General features: G+C 46.3%; 1 protein-coding gene across 1 annotated transcript in view; it reads right to left on the reverse strand.

Moving 5' to 3' along the window:
• Positions 1-238: 238 nt before the first annotated feature.
• The window catches only part of Spock1 (SPARC (osteonectin), cwcv and kazal like domains proteoglycan 1), a 469,711-nt gene continuing 452,639 nt past the window's right edge, over positions 239-17,310 (reverse strand). Inside the window, exons 8-11 of the mRNA XM_057787144.1 lie at positions 14,856-15,077; positions 10,052-10,114; positions 4,295-4,432; positions 239-3,549 (exon numbers count right to left, since the gene is read on the reverse strand). Of these exons, the coding sequence (XP_057643127.1) occupies positions 3,359-3,549; positions 4,295-4,432; positions 10,052-10,114; positions 14,856-15,077 (614 nt within the window). The 3' untranslated portion in view covers positions 239-3,358. The remainder of the gene's footprint in view (positions 3,550-4,294; positions 4,433-10,051; positions 10,115-14,855; positions 15,078-17,310) is intronic.

The following is a 17,310-nucleotide window of genomic DNA, read 5'->3' on the forward strand; positions in this document are numbered from 1 at the left end:
GCTGGGGCTAGAGAGGATCAAAAGTAGTTAAATGGGGGCTGGCGTGGCGCGTCTGTGAGCAGGTGCCGTAAGCTGATGGGGCAGCTGAGAGAGACCAGGTGCTCAGCAGGTCATCTCTAAGTGACAGCAGCCTTGGCTGACAGCCACAGTGTCCATCACTTGACAGCCCAGACTCTGGTTGTTTGGGGACTCGTTGAGTCAAGTTTACACCCACACTAACAAAACACAAGCACCCACATGCTGCAGACAAAGTAAAATTTATTGAGACAGACAGAATTGCGCCTACTTGGGACTACAGGTAAGCGGTTGCTATTAACCAAAGAGTCGTGTTCACATTCCAGAAAAGTCTACATGGAAAAGCATTCAGAGTACTAGATTTTCTACATCACTACTTCACCTACAATAGGGACAACAAACTGACAGTCTGGATTTGATGGGCTCTTGTCAGACGGCTACACATTGAACGGGGACAAACATCAGTGACTGAGAAAAGGTGTATAAAGACCAAAACCGCCCATTGCAGAAAGGGCTCTTGGATGTTACTGTACAGTGTGGTCAAGGTAAAACAAAAGCAAACCCAACGCCAATGGCATTGTGGGACGAGCAGAGGGCAGACCTGGATGGACGAGTCATCATTTCCGCGAAAGGTGGGGACGTGGGCATAAAGGAGGAACTGAGAGAAAGCCACATGAAGGCATCCCCATGCTGAGAACATCTGTAGAAACCAAACACATTCGTATGGCAGAGAGTGAAGCCTGTGGAAGAGAATTCTGGGGGTTCAATTGAATGCCACAGTAATGGCATTAAAATAATTGCTTGTAGAGATGGTAACGGCATCAACGGAAGGATTCCTGGAAATAAGGCAGTAAGGGCTCAACTCAGTACCTGCTTACACAATGGGTCAGTCATCCCAGGAGCACAGGTGCTAACAGCATCAGATGATGCTTGGGATGGGTGGGATTACTATTGGAATCAAAGGCTCCATACAAAGAGGGCAATGGAAGCTCTGCGTCTCGGGAGAAGGTAACAGAAAGTCTAATTTTAAGTACTATTATAAGTAACTGTCTTTAAAACCCCAAGTGGGGCACGAGCTGTGGCAATGGTGCTGCTCTGTTGATATGGGCTCCAGACGTAGGAGGGCTTTTGATTTAATATCTTAATGAATCAAAATATCTTCTTGGAATGTCTCTGCAAATGACATCTCATTACCTTCCTGGGAACTGCCTATTGAGTACTCTTCTCCACCATCAAGATAATGTTAAGGAGCTCTAAGTGTCATCTTAATGTGACACTTGCCATACGATAATTAGACAAAATAAGTGGTTCATTGGGTTCCGAGAAGTTTCTCCAAGTGAAATCAATTTGTCGATTGTTAATTTGTTCTCTTGTGCATTTTTTTCCAAGCTTGAAGGAAATAATAACAATGGCTTATGATGACGGCCTAAACTGAGATTTCTAGTATGTCTTTTTAATGTATCCTATTATAATTTAGCTGCGATTGAACACCTGCTTCCTAAATTATGATCTAAATTATGATCAGTTTTGAGGGTGAGAAAAAAATCAAAAACAAACTACAGGACTGGGGAGGATGCCATCGAGACCCCGAACTGAGCAAGTCTGCATCTCCATAGAGAGGAAGTATGCAGATTTTTCAGCATCCGGCGGAACTTGTGTCTATCAGGCCAAGGGAGCGAACGGCAACAGAGATATCCATTTCCTACACAAGAATTCCTGGACCAGTGCAACCTTGTCCGTCCTGTTCTAGGATGGAGATGCTAGTGAAGGAGGCTTACTATATACAGAAGGCCAGCTTGGGGTGGGAGACGGGTTTGACCAAATACACTTTTTGCCTGAGTTAATAGATCTGTCTTGTGGACCGGCTAAAACTCACTGGGGAAGGCAAGGACAACGAAGAGATAGTGTTGGCGGGCTGTGGCTGGTTAGGGCAACTGACTAGGTAGGAAGCAAGCAGGCAGAGCTCGTGGAGCTGGCCCTGACCTGAATGGGGCTGCGCTGGAGTCTACTCTTTGGTACTCGTGTGGAAGAAATCTGGGAGAATACAGAGATATCGTTACAGAAACTGAATGCCAATAATGAGCTTAGGCCAGCTTCTTGTGCTACTAGGATCTCTTTCTAGGCCTCCGTTGGGATTTCTATTAAATGGTGGGTGAGAAAGAGACCCCCTTAGGGCCTTTATCTCCCCGTCATGATTTGTGTAGAAAGGGGGTGGGGGAGGAAACATGAAGAACACGAAGAATCCTATTTTTTTTCCTATGCTCATCATGATGCTGTCTTCTCCGCGGGCATAAGCTCAGTAGGAATGCCTCAGAAAAAGCCCTTGAGGGTAGGGAAGGGAGCTGCCACAGTGGGGATGCTGCATCCTGAGGGACATTTAGCTAAATGAAAGAATGGCTTGTGAAGCTGCCCAAGTGGGAGTTGCATGGCTTCTGTGGCGACAAAAGAAGCAGTTTAGGCTAACAGACTTATCCAAATCAAAAGGGCCTTTAGTCACTTTGCAACTGCATAGAGGAACCTCCCCAGCCTGCAGGCTCCCCCGGCCGTGTCAGTGCAAACGACTCCAGGAGGATTTCACACCCCAGTTTGTGTTCCGACTCTGGAGATGCTGATTAAAGCCGTGGCTTTTCTAAAGTGTTCTCAGTATACAATCTCGGTATACTCGGAGGTGTGTTAAGTAAGTCGTGCAAGCACGACACTGTTTGTGGATGTGCAAGTGGCAGGGGAAGCATCAAGACCTTAATTTCTAAAAAAGAAAATTCTTTCTCCAAAGGGACTTGGACTGAATTAAGGCTGTCATTCGTAGGAAGCCATTTTTTTATAACTTTTATAATTTTATACATTTAATGATTTTTAATAAACATCGGAGATGGTGGGAACAGAAGGAAAAGGAGCAGTGGTGTGGTGTGGTTTCCACAACATCTACAGGACACAAGAAAAGCACTTAGACACCATAAGGCTGGGAACCATGCTGTAATAACCACCGAGGTGGGTAATCAGAGAGGGTCTTTGACGTTTGAGAGGGTGGGGCTCCCTGCACTGCTGGATTCCGCACAAATCACATGCTATTTGCAAAAACCTTACAGGAGGGAAGGTGGCTTTATTTGAGCCAGCCATTCTCTCATCCGGTGGAAACGAAAACAAGAAACACAAACAACATCCTTTCTCCCGCACAACTGTATGCAAATTCAGAACGCTCTGGGAAGGGGTCTTCCAAACCTTAGCCCTGGTACAGAGAGAACAGCGGAGGAGAGACCTGTGGGCCTCGGAGTCTTAGATACAAATGCAGGCAAAGGAAGCGACTTGCAAATCTGCCAAAAGCATGTCCTCTCTCTCATGGGCACTACCATATGTACCCAACCTCGTCTTCCTTGTCATCATCTTCGTCCTCGTCATCCTCCCGCACAGCCCGGGTGTGCACCCTCAGCTTTCCCTCTCGGTCCTTTGGTCCCAGCTCTCGCTCGTCCTCTAGATCGTCCAGCAGGACCACAGAGCCACCGCTGCCGAAGTCCCCCGAGGTTTCCTGCTCCTCTTCTAGCAGGGGAAGGAAAGACCTCAGGTTAGCTCCCACTGTCCCTCAAGGCCCACGCGGACTCCCTAGGCTCGTGACTTGGGTTGTAGCATTTGCTTCTGCAGTGTGGGAGCTCAGATTGAAACGTCTCTAGGGCTCAGCCCTGGCCCTGTGGGCTTTGATGGAAACCTGTTCTCGTTAATGTCTTGTCAACTGGACACATTCGGGAAGATGCCTCCATCAGCTTCCCTGTAGTCAAGCCTGTGGGACATTTCCTAGATCAGTGATTGAAGGGGGAGGGTGGTCCTGCGCTGTATGAGAAAACAGGCCGAGCAAGGTATGGGGAACAGGCCAGGAAGCAGCATTCTGCCGTGGCTTCTGCTTTAGTCTCTGCCTCCAGGTTCCTACCCGTGCCTGCCCTGAGTTCCCAATAAGTCCTTTTCTCCCCGAGTTACTTTGAAATATGATCTTTATCACAGCAATGGGAAGCCCTAGAGTACCCTGGGTGCTTCAGCCTTGTTAGGAAGACTGCAGTCCTGAGTTCTGGACCAGTGACCATCCCCTGACTCACAAGCTCTTGACTACCCAGTGGTACTGGTGAAGATCTGCTCCTAGCAAAACTGGCTCTGCATGAGGTCATGGAATTCCAGCGTTCCATCTCCATGGCAGACTCACTACAGCCAGAGCTGGCTCTTGAGATTCTGCTGTGACCTCTACGCAGTGAGGACCCCTGGGTCAGCCGGGGCTGGTGCGGGAGGCTTTACTCACCACAGCTCACGGTGCCCTGTTTCCTGGAGCCAGCCAGCTCATTCCCGTATTTATCCACACACCAGCACTGCCCCGTGCTGCCGTGACACTGTGTGGCTTTGTAGTAACCCTCCTCGTTACACCGAGGTACAAATGCTCCTGTGGGGACAAAAGGGCCAATTTCAGTCAGAGAAACAAGCATGGAGGCGTGGGGTTCATGCCATTTAAGACAGGGAGGGGGGGGGCTCACACGTAAGCCGCAGATTGGCTGTAGGGCCCCAGGAAAGAATGGGGCTGACTGCTTACTATTTTGTAAACATCATGGGGACCTAAGCCTTGATTAGGAAGTGTATAATGGATTCCAAGAAGCTCATTCCCCAACTAGACTTGATAATAGTCAGGAGCATTGTGTAGTTCCACATATTCCGGAGACTAATCTAAACCATGTGCATTATATATTAAACATGTTCACATCATCTCTTTCCTTTGGATAAACATAGAACTAGGACTTTTAATGAGTTTCATGTTTTTGCTCAAGTACACTTGTGATGAAAATTCAGAGCCTGATCATTAATCTTAATTATCACCTTGATTGGATTCATATTAGTAAAGCCCATCTCTGAGAGGTGTCTTTGAGGGCATGACCTAATCAATGGGCTAATCCCTGTATTGATTGGTAATAGGCTGGCATTATTGGACATGGACAATTAAGGGGGCACAGTATGGCAAAGCAGCCCCTCTGTCCAGTGTCTGAAGCTTCAGGACAGTTGAGAGTAAAGAAATAAATAGAAAAATGTTATTTAAATTAAAAAAAAAGAAAAAAAATCACAAAAAAAGAATTCCACTACAATTAATATTTTCTGTAATGATTGCCCACAGAGCAACGATACTCCTTCTATACTGAAAATTTCAGGTATGGGTTTTAAAATTAAAATAAACCATGCTTAGGGTCTGAGCCCATGCAGCGCCTCTTCCAAGTATTTTCAGAGTCTCACTGGACAAGGCTCCTACTCTCTCAAGCTGGCATCCTTCCGGCATACCTCAGGAGCCACCCTGGGATCTCATTTCGATTCCTAGCAATCCTTTGAAGACGTAACTTCAGAACCCACCAAAACTGTAACTTTGGCTGCTGTAAAGACAGTTAAGAGCCACCCTCCTTGGGGAAACTCACATCTGTAATCATCGAGTGCTGGCCCCAAGAATCCTTTCTGTGGTGAGATCAGGGGTCTGGCCTTACCTGAGAGGAAGTCCCTACAGGAAAAGGAATGCTTCTGGCTGCTGGCAGCCATGCTGGGCTGCATCGGTTACTGTGCTCCTGCTGACAGGAGGGGGATGAAAGGTTGGAGGCGGGGTCTAGTTAGAGGAAGTACGTCACTGGGGGCGTGTCATCTTCGTGCGGGGGTGTGTGTGTGTGTGTGTGTGTGTGTGTGTGTGTGTGTGTGTGTGTGTGTGTGTGTGTGTGTGTGTGTGAAGGGGGGGTGGTTCTTGACATAAACTGCCCTGCCATGAGGGGCTGACACCGCCGCACCTGTGAGGCGGAATGCACATTTTCTCCTTCAGCAGCTCTCTCTGGTGTTCTGTCACAGTGATGAGATGCTAAATGTGCTGTTTCTTTAAATCATTTTACAGCTCCATCTGACAGTTTGACCCACGGTCCAGCAACATAATCTAGAACCCCTTTAGAAATGACTTTTTCTTTTCTGGTCATGAGTCAAAAGTTGATTTTTATTTTCTTTTTAAAAATAATTTATCTGTGTTTACCCCACGTGGCCGAGTGTGTTTGTGCGCTCTCTCTCAAGCCTGTGCCTGTTCATAAGCGCCCATGCCTGCATGCTTGCTTGTTTCGGAACTGTGTGCATGCAGTTCTCATGGCGCCCAGAAGGAGGCATCAGATCACCTGGAACTGGAGATATAGACAGTTGTGAGCTGCCATGTGGGTGATGGGAACTGAAGCTGGGTTTCCTACAAGAGCTGTCAGGGCTCTTAACCCGGGAGTCATTGCTTCAGCTCCCTCCAACCCCAGGTCGATTCTGAGGGCCAGAGATACCTTCCTTCTATACTGAGTTTGGATTGTTCAGCTCCAAGTTGGGACCCTTTGCCTCATACTGTCAAGCTTTCTGCTTTTCACTAGCTTGTTGAAGGAAATCAAAGGTTAGTGACCCTTATCTCACTGGTTTATTCTTTGATTACTTTTGGTTATTTTGTTCTTGGGGCTTTGAGTTGAACATCTAGTTCTGTGCATTATTTCTGATAATGTGTTTGAAGTGATGTGTGTTTTCAACAGCTTCACCTTGCTTCTGTGGAGTCTGGTGGATAGCCCTTTTACATTTCATCCAGCTGAAAATAGTCTCTAGATTTTATTTTACTTCCTTGACGTCTCTTTTCGTTACTGTCTGGGCTAGAGAGTTTGAGATGCGATTATTAAAGCTGTGTTTTATCTGTGGGGCTGCCCGTGACAGATATTTCATGCAAACCTGCATGACTGCATATGTAAATATGAATGTGCATCACATCGCCCAATTATTCTATATCCTATTTGTGTCTCCTTGCATTGTTACTTGTGAACGTCTGTTACATTTACTCTTAAAGTAACCAGCACTCCGACAGCCTATGACACGCCTTAGTTTTCAGAAGGCAAAGTATTTGCTTTCCCAGATGTTATCGTGTTATATCAAGAAGAACATTTTCCATCTTCTAATTTCAACTTCCTGTACAAATGTCTTAGGTGTGACTTTGAAGACACAGCACTTTCTGTCTCATGTCCATATGTCCCACGTGCCCTGGTTGTGATCACAGACTACTTCGTGCTTCTGACACACTCCTGCACACTCCTGTGCCACATGTTTCTCATGGCACCCGTCTCCTGCCTCCTGGGAAAATCACATTTTCTTTCCTCCACATCTCTCTTTCGTGTTTAAAACTCTTCCATTTCTGTCATTCTTGGGGATTCCATGATATTTTCTACAGAGCAGCATAGTTTTTCTAAGGGAACTCTCAAGTTAATCTATTTCCTTTCCTTAGGGGTAAATCAAAATTGAAGTACATTTAAGCACCCGTGTTTCTGTTGCCCTCCACAGTCTAGAATTTATTCTAGGTTGCCATCAAACTATTTTGGTGGTCTGGGTTTTGAAACAGGGTCTCACTGGGTGGTCTTGGCTGGCCTGGAACTTATTACATAGACCAGGATGACCTTGAACTCAGAGATCTTCCTACCTCTGTTTCTGAAGTGCTGGCAATCAAAATGTTCTATACGCTGTTGTTTAGATTTAGTATTATGCTGTTTCTTTTGCACAATTTCATATGTGATGTACTTATAGCCATTATCTTAGTTTGAGTATCTGTATTACTGCCTTATAATGGGTTGAGTTTAAAATTCTAGATTCAAAGTTATCTCCGCTTGAGAAATACTGTTTTGTCTTTCTAAACTAGTGTTGCTCATGGAAATCTGATTTCAGTATTGGTCTTGTTAAAGGCAGGTAATCTTTATTCATGATTGTGAGTTCATCTTCTCTGGGGAGACTCTCAGAAACTACATCCTTGCATCATGAAGCAAAGGCCTCTGGTTATCACTGTGGCTTCTACTTAATTTTATTCCTGTTGTCTTTTTGGCATAAGCATGCTCTCAATTTAACTTCTATTTCACAGAATAATATCCTCTCCAAATGTAACTTTGGAAGGTCAGATTTTCTTTGAGCCAGTAAATTTAGATATAGATTAGTATAAGCACTACTTAAAATGTTTTTCTTTGTATTTATTCATTTCATGTGTATGAATGGTTTGCATGTACGTATGTCAGTACACTACATGCATGTCTGGTGTCCATAGAGGCCAAAGAGGGTGTTGGATTTCCTGGTAATGGATGGTTTTGAGCCCTATGTGGTACCCAAATCAAATCCAGGTCTTCTACATGAGCAGCCAGTTCCCTTCATCCCAGAGTCATCTCTCCAGGCCCCAGAATTGATCCCTGAGCATGGTGCTCACCAGGCTATTTCAGAATATCTAGATTCCAAGAGACCAAGTAAGATAAAGAGGGGGAAGTTCCTACCACTGCAGTCACCCCTGGAAAGATGGGGGTACCCAGTGCCTTGCTATCTTCCCTAGGTGATCCAGCAGTGAAAAAGGATGGTTCCCCTGAGCAGCGGTTAGAGTGGAAAAGCTGGTCCCCCTGAGCAGCGGTTAGAGAGAGTGGAAGGGCTGGTCCCCCTGAGCAGCGGTTAGAGACCACAGAACCTAATAGACGACCACAGAATAAATTAAGATTAGGCTGAGCCTTCAGGTTGGCGAGAAGCAGGTGTTGTAGGAAATCTATAATTTAATAAGATTACTGCTCTTTCTAAGTAGGTAGTAATTATAACTGATTATAATTTGTTGTTGCTTGTTTAGTTTATTTATTTTTATTTATTTGAATCTGAATATCCCTGAACACACACGGTTGTGGTATTTGGAGATTTTCTCCGTGCAGAGAATAATTTGTAAGCAATAGGGATGACATTCGTATGAATCGATCTGAGTGAGCTCGGAACGTGGGGGGTTTGAGATAAGACTCAAGCGAGATTATGGAAGGGGAGAGATGGGCAGTTGTTGGATCACGTGCATCGAGGAGCATGAAAAGGAGACGTGTCAGGTGGCATGCCTTCGACAAAGTCACCATTGCCATGGAGCTTTAAAAATATTATAGTAGCATAAACTAGTAGCTCATGGGTCTATCCCCCACCCTACGTAGCAGAATACAATCAGCCATCAGAAGTCCTTGAGGTGGAGAAAACGTATGGAGGAGATAGGCAGACACTGTATCTTCAGCCAGAAAGATGTCTTTTCCACTGACAAACCAAGACTTCAAGAGTTCAGAAGCCACGAGCTTTACATTCTAGCGAAAGTTTGAGGCAAGCCATGGGAATAAGTTAGAAGGAAGGGGGTTGTGTGCCATGACGTGACCCGAAACTGCAGGAGGTAAGCGGCCGGCATTCACAGAATGCTTGCGTTTGGCAGTCTTTAGGAAAATGTGCTCATCCCGCAAAGTAACTAGGTTAGCTTCTGGAATGGGACTGCTTAGGGAGTGTGCGTGCCTCTGAACACTTCGCGAGAACAACTCTGGACCACTGCTGCAGCTGTCTACTCTTCTTAACAGGGAGGGAAAGCAGGTTCCCTTCTCATAACTGTGGTTTGCCAGGGTGCCGGGAATGGTCACCACATGCCCTCTCCATCCAGGAGCTAAGATACCGAAAGGAGCCGGTGCTCCTGCAACTGACCTCCTTCTGCCTTAAACCCGAAGGAGAAAAAAAGCAGTGTCTAAATAGGTGGGAGACTTCCATCCAAAGAGGCACATGCCCTTTGACCCTATCTGATACTTTCTGGCGGGGTCACGGCTTGTCTTGTTCACGAAATGGACAGCTAGCCCTGGGGGAGAGAAGAAATAGTCTAACTTAAAAGCCTTTCATTTTGAGAGCTGGAAAAATACTCATGTGCTCCATTTGGTGGCTTCACGTGACAGGGAGAAACCCAAGAGTTAGTGTAGCCAGAATCAGGGAGGGAGCCCCAGAGAGCTGGACTCTGAGCATGGCCGAGCCGCCCGCTGGCCCTGGCCTGACCTCGGCTTCTCTTGCTGGTAGAGGCCATGCTCTGTGGGCCAGCTGCTTGCAAGAGCTCAGGCTGGAGGAGAGTGAGGCGCTTCTTCCACAAGACTCTGTCCCTAATTGAATAAACACCATAGAGCCAAATGTGACAAGAGATGGGGGGGTTAATTAGTTGCTCTAATGAGTGGCAAGGAATTGTACTTACCCAACAGGCTTTTCCCCTTGCTCAGCTTCTGAATTCTGTTCATTTCGTTCTGGCAAGGGAGACCTAGAAAATAATTTATGGAAGTCGGTTTCCAGATGGCGCGGAATATAATCTCTAATGATTGACTCCAGTCTTGACGGGAAATGTGGGCAACGACACACCTGGGTGTGGGATTGCTCCATATGCTGGTGACTGCGCAGCAAAGCAAATCCAAGCCATTGGTGCCGCTAAGTTCAGGACACTTAGAGCAGCATGTGGAGAATACTTATATAATACAGGACACGACCAGGCAACGCCGAGTGAGTGGCTGGAGGAGGTTTTCAATTTTGGCAAAGGAGGCATCCAGCAAAGCCCTCTGGGAGCTAAAAATTGATGCTAAGCCTTACTAGAGGGCAAGAACTCTGCATATATAGACAGCTAGCCAGGGGTCTCAACGCTTGGCCTACTGCAGCTCTGGTCTCATGGGCGAGAACTCAGGCACGCCCACATGGACACGGGAGCCATGTGGAAAAGCAGTGAGCAAACAAAGTTTCCAGAGGCTGACTCCATCACAGTTCTGTCTCCTGAACACTCAGGACCCCCAACATCTCTTCCCTCCCTTCAGCTTCCGAGTCCTCACCCGGGAAATACATGTTGTGTGAACAACACCAGGGAACTGCTGTGACAGACAGGGAACCACACGGCTAACCATGCAGATGACCTGGCATGGACCTGTGCCATCGCCCTAAGAAGAATTTACCACCAGCAAAGTGACAAATGACCTCGCTGGTATCTTATGGTTTGTCAGTCTTATCGGTTTGGCAGGTCCTGCTGTTGATTCAGCGTCCTTGTGGCGCAGGAGGAAGTCCCGCCCCTCTGTGCTCTCAGCCATCTCGGCAGCACCCACTTCCGTCTGCTACTGTCTGGGTTGTACACCACCTGGCTCTCCTGCTGCCAGGTGAGAGAGAGTGGGTGCTAAGATACATGCTTCTTACTTCATTCAGAAGTAAGAGACTGAAGCCAATCCCACTGTGACCAGGAAGGGTAGTACTTACTCTGACGAATAGCTACCATTTGCTGAAAGTGTTTGAATGTTCTAGAGCTTTTTAAAGTCTTTACAACCGCCATACAAGATAGGTACTGATATTATCACTATTTTGTAAATGGAGATTCTGAGCCACAACAAAGCAGAGACAGTTGGTACAGAGAAGGACGGTCAGCCTGATTGAAACAGAGGAGCGGTCTAGTTTTACCATACTTCCTTGACATTTTCCTGCAAGAGTTTGGAAGAACAGCTTATTTAAAGAAAGAAAAGTTAAACGGATGTAAATCTACTTAAATGCAGACAAGAACAAGATAAACACACAAAGTATTTTTTTTTCATTTTTAAAATGAAAAATCCATCCTGGAAATGATTTGCCGCCGAGCAGCTGCCAACAGGTAGTGAAGGGTTCGCTAAGTCAGGGATTCTAATGAGATCGTGGGCTGTGCGACGGCAGGGTTCAGGATGCAGACGTGCAGGCTCGAGGGTAAACGTGGCACAGAAAGAAAACGGTAGAGAATTAGAGGGAGGAAGTTCACCTCCAAAGCCAGGAGATTTAGATGAAACATCTCTGCTGAGGCAGAGAGGCTGATCAGACAGAGAGCCAAGGAGCAAAGTTCTCAACATAAACTTGAATGAAGAAAAGTTTCCCGGAAATGAGAAAGAATCTAATTCTGGAGTTCAAAGAAGCACACAGTATCTTATCTCAGCGATGTGACACACGCTGAACACAGCTAAGGTGGCATCTAAGAAATTAAGGTCCTTGAAAAGCAGAAAAAAAAATCCCACATGTTTCTCTTCTGTTGCCTCTGGCCCATGGTGCTTCCTAGGGGTGACTTAGAAAGCAAGGGGCTTATTCTGACCTAAAAGTCCAGGAGGCTGGGGTCCGTTGTGCTCTGGCAGGCATGTCATGCAGAGTGGAGCAAGATGGTTGGTGACATTTCCTCCACACACGGGAGGCCAAGAGAGGCAACGGGCCATGGGGAGAGGCTCTACCTTGTTAGGGTTCCTCAACCTCCCTAAGCAGCATCACCAGCTGGGGACCAAGTGTTCAAATAGTCCAGTCTCTGGGGGACAGTTCTCATTCAAGCCAGAACAAATCCCTCTAGTTTCCAGGCAAAATGGAAATTGCATCATCTATAAAATAGAAAAAACTGCAAAGGCTTCATGTTCTCAAGAATAAAGCAGGAACATTTTCAAATATTTCTACTAATTATCTTCTAGAAAATGACTTCCAAGACAATTTTTGAGAAAAATCTTAGAAAACTAAAACAACCATAAAACTGGGGAACACCACAGTAACTCAGGTTTCCCTTGGGTCGCAGAGGCTATCGGAACCTTAACCATGAAGTTACCAGACATCAGCATCTGCAGCAACTACAGCTACAGCTCTGCTCCGGAGAAAGCTTGGAGCCTTGAACATCCTTAACATTGGCCTATAAAGTCCAGGTATGACACCCCACCATCTTTAAGCTTCTTTATGAAATAATGCAGCAAATCAAACAATAACAGCTAACATGGAGGGAAAAATGAAGAGAGAAGTATACAAAATGAAAAGTCATTTTTCTCAGAACTAATCCTGGATGCTATATCATTTCAGGGCACATCACAGTGGGGTCCCAGCTTCTCCCCACACCCACAGGCTGAAGGGGAGCCTGTCCGGAGATGGCCCTGTGGTCGAGCACCTAGCTCAGTACCTTGGGTACAGAAGTGAGTAAACTCCGCCTCACCCTCAAGTGAAACAGTGGGTCAGGTCTGTGCCGCAAGCATTTTAAACTAAAGTAAAACAATCACTATTATTTAGTTCTAATCTGTGCTAGCCAATACAGTCAGGGAGGAGAAAGCAACAAACACAAAGGGAAGGGGAAAGAACGTAATTACATTTTAATATTTAAAGGAAGATGTATCACTGTTTACACCTGGAAACGTCAAGAGAGCCAACCTGAGCAAGTGGAAATGAAGCGAGAATTCAGAGAGGGAGCAGACGGGAAGGAGGATTCATTTATAGTCATGCCAAGATGGGAACCGTGGCGACAAGCTCAAGACTACCTCCAACAGCTGTGAGCAGCCTCTAAGATGACGACCTCAACAGCTTGCGGCTGTAAGAAATTTCAAATAAACTGGGCAAATGCATCCTGAGGTTGAGGAGGGAAGAAAAACATGACTGGCCAGAGCATTCTGATATAAAAATTAATGGCAAGAGAGGAGAGACCTACAGTATACCAAGACCGAGGGTCAATCAACTGTGATTTAAACTGCTTTATTAACTGTGAATTAAATGGGATAGAATTGATTTATGGATATTTAGAAAAGTGGAACTTGGTATTCAGGAATAAATCTAAGACACGGGCATATATATCAGACATGCTATCGACAGAAGAAAGATAAGTCAATAACGGACAGAAAGGCGGCGAGGTAGTCATCCTCAAGCTTGGAGCAGGAGCCAAGGCCTCCTGACTGTGTGCACAAACACAGAGTCACTGAATTAGCAAAGGCATGAGAAAGTCGCCTTACTGGATTGAAGTGAAAAATACCCTTCAAAGCCTAATGCAAATACCCTTCAAAGCCTAATGCAAGCTTTATAACTAAAAAAAGCATAATAAAAAAATGAGACATGCAATTATGTAGAAATTTTAAAACTTTCTCACTAACAAGAAAAATACACAAAGTCAAAGTTGGGAAAAATCTGCAATACCAACCACTGGCCAAGCACTAAGCCCATAGACACACATTTTCCTACAGAAGACAGGACAAAGCACAACTCCAACAGGAAAAAATATACAAAGAAATTAAAATTATTTTGAGGAAGCAGAAACCTAAGAGTGTCCCAGAGATGAACCAAGGTATCCAGATTCATTTGTGATAAAGACGATGAAGGCAGTATGGCATCCTTTTGTCCCCCGTCGGCAACAGTGACTAGGTCTGACACTACCGTGAAGAAACAGTATTCTGTTTTTTTCTCTCACCAGAAACATCTACTCCAGCCTCTGAGAGGCAGACTGCGCTGAGGTGTGAAGATGCTGTGCACTGGGGATGGACCCACCACCACGCTGTCCCCTGGGGATGGACCCACCACCCTAGGAATGTGCACACGAGATTTCCGTCACTGAAAGCTCTCCGGAGTGTCTGCATTTCTGATGTGTGTCCAGGCATCTTGGTGCACATGCATACGAGCTGCACAATTTAATACAATTAGTAGACAGACAGACTTCTTGTCCACTGGGTACAGCCCCCAGGAGGCAGAGACTGAAAGAAAGCCAGACAGGAAAGGCAACTCGTGGGAAGGCAGAACACGGCCACTGGTTGGGATGCTGTGGCAGGCTGGCTCCCTTGCCTGACTTTGGTGACAGGAGACACCTGACATCTTTTCCTATAGTCCTTAAATCGGTGTCTTTTGTTAGCTGTAGTTTGTCACCAGCAAAACATTGTAATTAAGGAGAGTTCATGTAGCAATGGAAATATGATCCTTTTATGTTTGCATAGTATTTTTCACACTGAGAATCTTAAGCTGACCTTAAGAACCACACAGCAGAGGCTTTTACACACCCATTTTACAGACAATGCTAAGTACAGGAAGGATGCTTTTCCAAAGGAAGGAATTACTCAGTGAACGGCCACCGTCATTTGACTCTTAGCTTCCTTAAAGTCATGTTAAATGCAGACAGGCACCTTTGGGCTTGCCTGCCGTTCCACGGGGTGTTTAATACCTGTGCCTTTCTGTGCGCAGATCTCTGATGGCCTCCGTGCCCAGCACGGCTGCCGGGCCTCTGGGTCCCACCTTACCTCCTGGCTTCTGGAAGCAGTAGCACCACTCATTGTTAGAGAGTTTGCCGTCCTTGAAGGAGTCACAGGAGTTAAAGAGGGGCTTGATGCAGGGCTCATACTTGTCCAGGTAGATGGCGTTGATCTCCGAGTGGTCCAGCAAGAGGTCGTAGTTCATGTCCAACTTGTTGAACATCCAGCCCAGCGAGTCCTTGCAAATGGGCAGGATGCTGGTGTCAAACCCTGCGAGAGAAAGGGACAACTCAGCTTCCCAGACCATATGCGGCTGCTCCCCAACCTGATGCCCCAGAGGGGCTCCTCCCTCCAGGCTTATATATGAGACAGAGACATGTCCTAAAAACAGGAGCCAACTTTGGGGAAAATATCTTCAAGAGAGAAACCATTCCCTGTGATAATGCATCTGTGATACAGATATGAGTTCCATTGTCTGCAAATCTGCCTGCAAGACATGTGTGGGAGGAAAACTACAAGCACGCTAAAATATAAAGTGTAATACTGAAACCTGAGCTTATCTTTTTTTTTTTTTTAGGAAAAAGAATGAAGACTCAAAATACTGGAGAAAGGAGTGATGGTCGGGGAGACAACGGCAAGTGAATGAAGCTCCATCTATCCCAGAGGCCCCTGCGCCCAGTTGAAGACTGGAAGGTAGAGCACCCGGGTCCTGCCTCTGTTCCCTTTCTTCTTTTCTGCAATCCCCAAGGAGCCACAGGAGATGGAATCCAGACCAACTCAGACAATCATTTGTCTCTTATTTCCCCAGGGAAGGGGGCGTTGTTTGTCTTAAAGGATTCTTTGTTTCCACACGGAGACTGTAAACACAGGAAGGGGTGCTTAGACTCAGCTCCACGCTCTGGAAGGCACAGCACTGTGGACAGACACCAAGACCATGTTTCTCTCAGAGCCAAGGGATGACAAAGGCCCGGCTTATCCTAGGCACTGATCTGGAGGGCTGGCTTTGTTTTCCTAGGATGCTACAGATAAACATGTTTCTAAGCTATAGTCTACAAACCTCATTTTTCTCACTAAATCCAAGGGGCACTCATGTGAAATGCTGTCATCTGTACTTTGTAGATAAAGAGATAGCAAGGTCATGTGACTTCAGAATTGGGATTGGAACCCAGGCAGCCCAGTCCAGCTCTAGAGTTCCCACCCAGTCTCTCCCAAGCGCCCCCGTCTGTTTTCTTTGAAACATCTTTACTGAAATCATACAACTGACTTAGGGTGTCATGACTGGGATCCGGTGTCTATAGTGTGGGGTCCTGATGAGACGGACAGTCCGCTCCCGTGTGCCCTTCACTTCTGGGTACACCATGGGGGCCTTGGTTTAGTGGGACTTGCAGAGGAAGCAACATCTTCATGGCAGATTTGAACAGAAATCTATACAAAGACTTCAGCAAACCTGTGAGCTCTTAGCGGAGGCCAGACTATCCCTCCTCCCCCACTGCTGACGCTGGCTGATCCACAAGAGGCCTTCTGAGGGGAGATCTCCACTTTCTCTTTAATAGCCTCGGCACTTTGGGCACACATTATCAGTAAAAGTATGTTTTCCAGCTCCAGGAGTTCCCTACCAGTCAGCTCTAAGTTTACCCTTCCGAATAAATCTTCACATATTTAAATTTGTTCATTTTGCTACCAAAGGATAACATCCTTTAAATTTTTTTTCCAAATGAGACTATGGGGTAGGACATGGCCTCTTCTTTAGTTGCCATTATGATTCATCAGCAGAAGATGAATTATGTGTGGCTTAGTCAAAAGGTCAAGCCTGCTCTACCTCATTTCCTCAGAAAAGGGCACCTGGCATCTGCAGCTGTCAGAGACAGAGAACGGAGCTTGGAGCAAGGCTGGGGGGCTGCCCTTTCAGGACTTAGGGACTGGCAAATGTGTTGCTCTTTTTCTCTGGCCTTGTAGGACCAAAGTATCTTTCCTCCCCAGCATCCATCCCCACCCCACCCTGCCCCGCCCACCTTGGTGGCTTCAGGACACCAAACCCACAGAGGCTTCAGGGGCTCAGTTTGCTCCTAGGTATACTAGTATTTCCCAGGCTCCCACCTGTCTACAGAAAGTCTGAGGACCGACTTGGAGGCTTCTAGGATGTTTCTTCCCACCAGCCTGCTTTCTGTGCAGAAGCTGTTCTGAAAGCCTGGGCTGGGCTGCTGTTGGGGACTCACAGACAAGTCTTTCTAGATGGAAATCAGTGTTTGTTCACAAACTGCCAAGGAACCTCTGGGAAGAACTGGAGGGGGGTGGGGAGAAAAAAAACCCAAACACCAGGGGAAAAAAAAAAAGGACAAAACAAAAACCTCTCTCACCTCACCATCCTACAGACAGGGCTACCAAGATAAAGCACATTCTGAGAAGCAAGTGTCATCTGCCGTGAAGGCTTCAGACTAAGCCATCCTTCCATCCTCATTGATCTCTCCAGGAAGCTATGTGTGTCCCTGTGGCTCAGGCCAGT

Source organism: Chionomys nivalis, chromosome 13, assembly GCF_950005125.1.
Source record: "Chionomys nivalis chromosome 13, mChiNiv1.1, whole genome shotgun sequence".
Classification (NCBI taxonomy): domain Eukaryota; kingdom Metazoa; phylum Chordata; class Mammalia; order Rodentia; family Cricetidae; genus Chionomys; species Chionomys nivalis.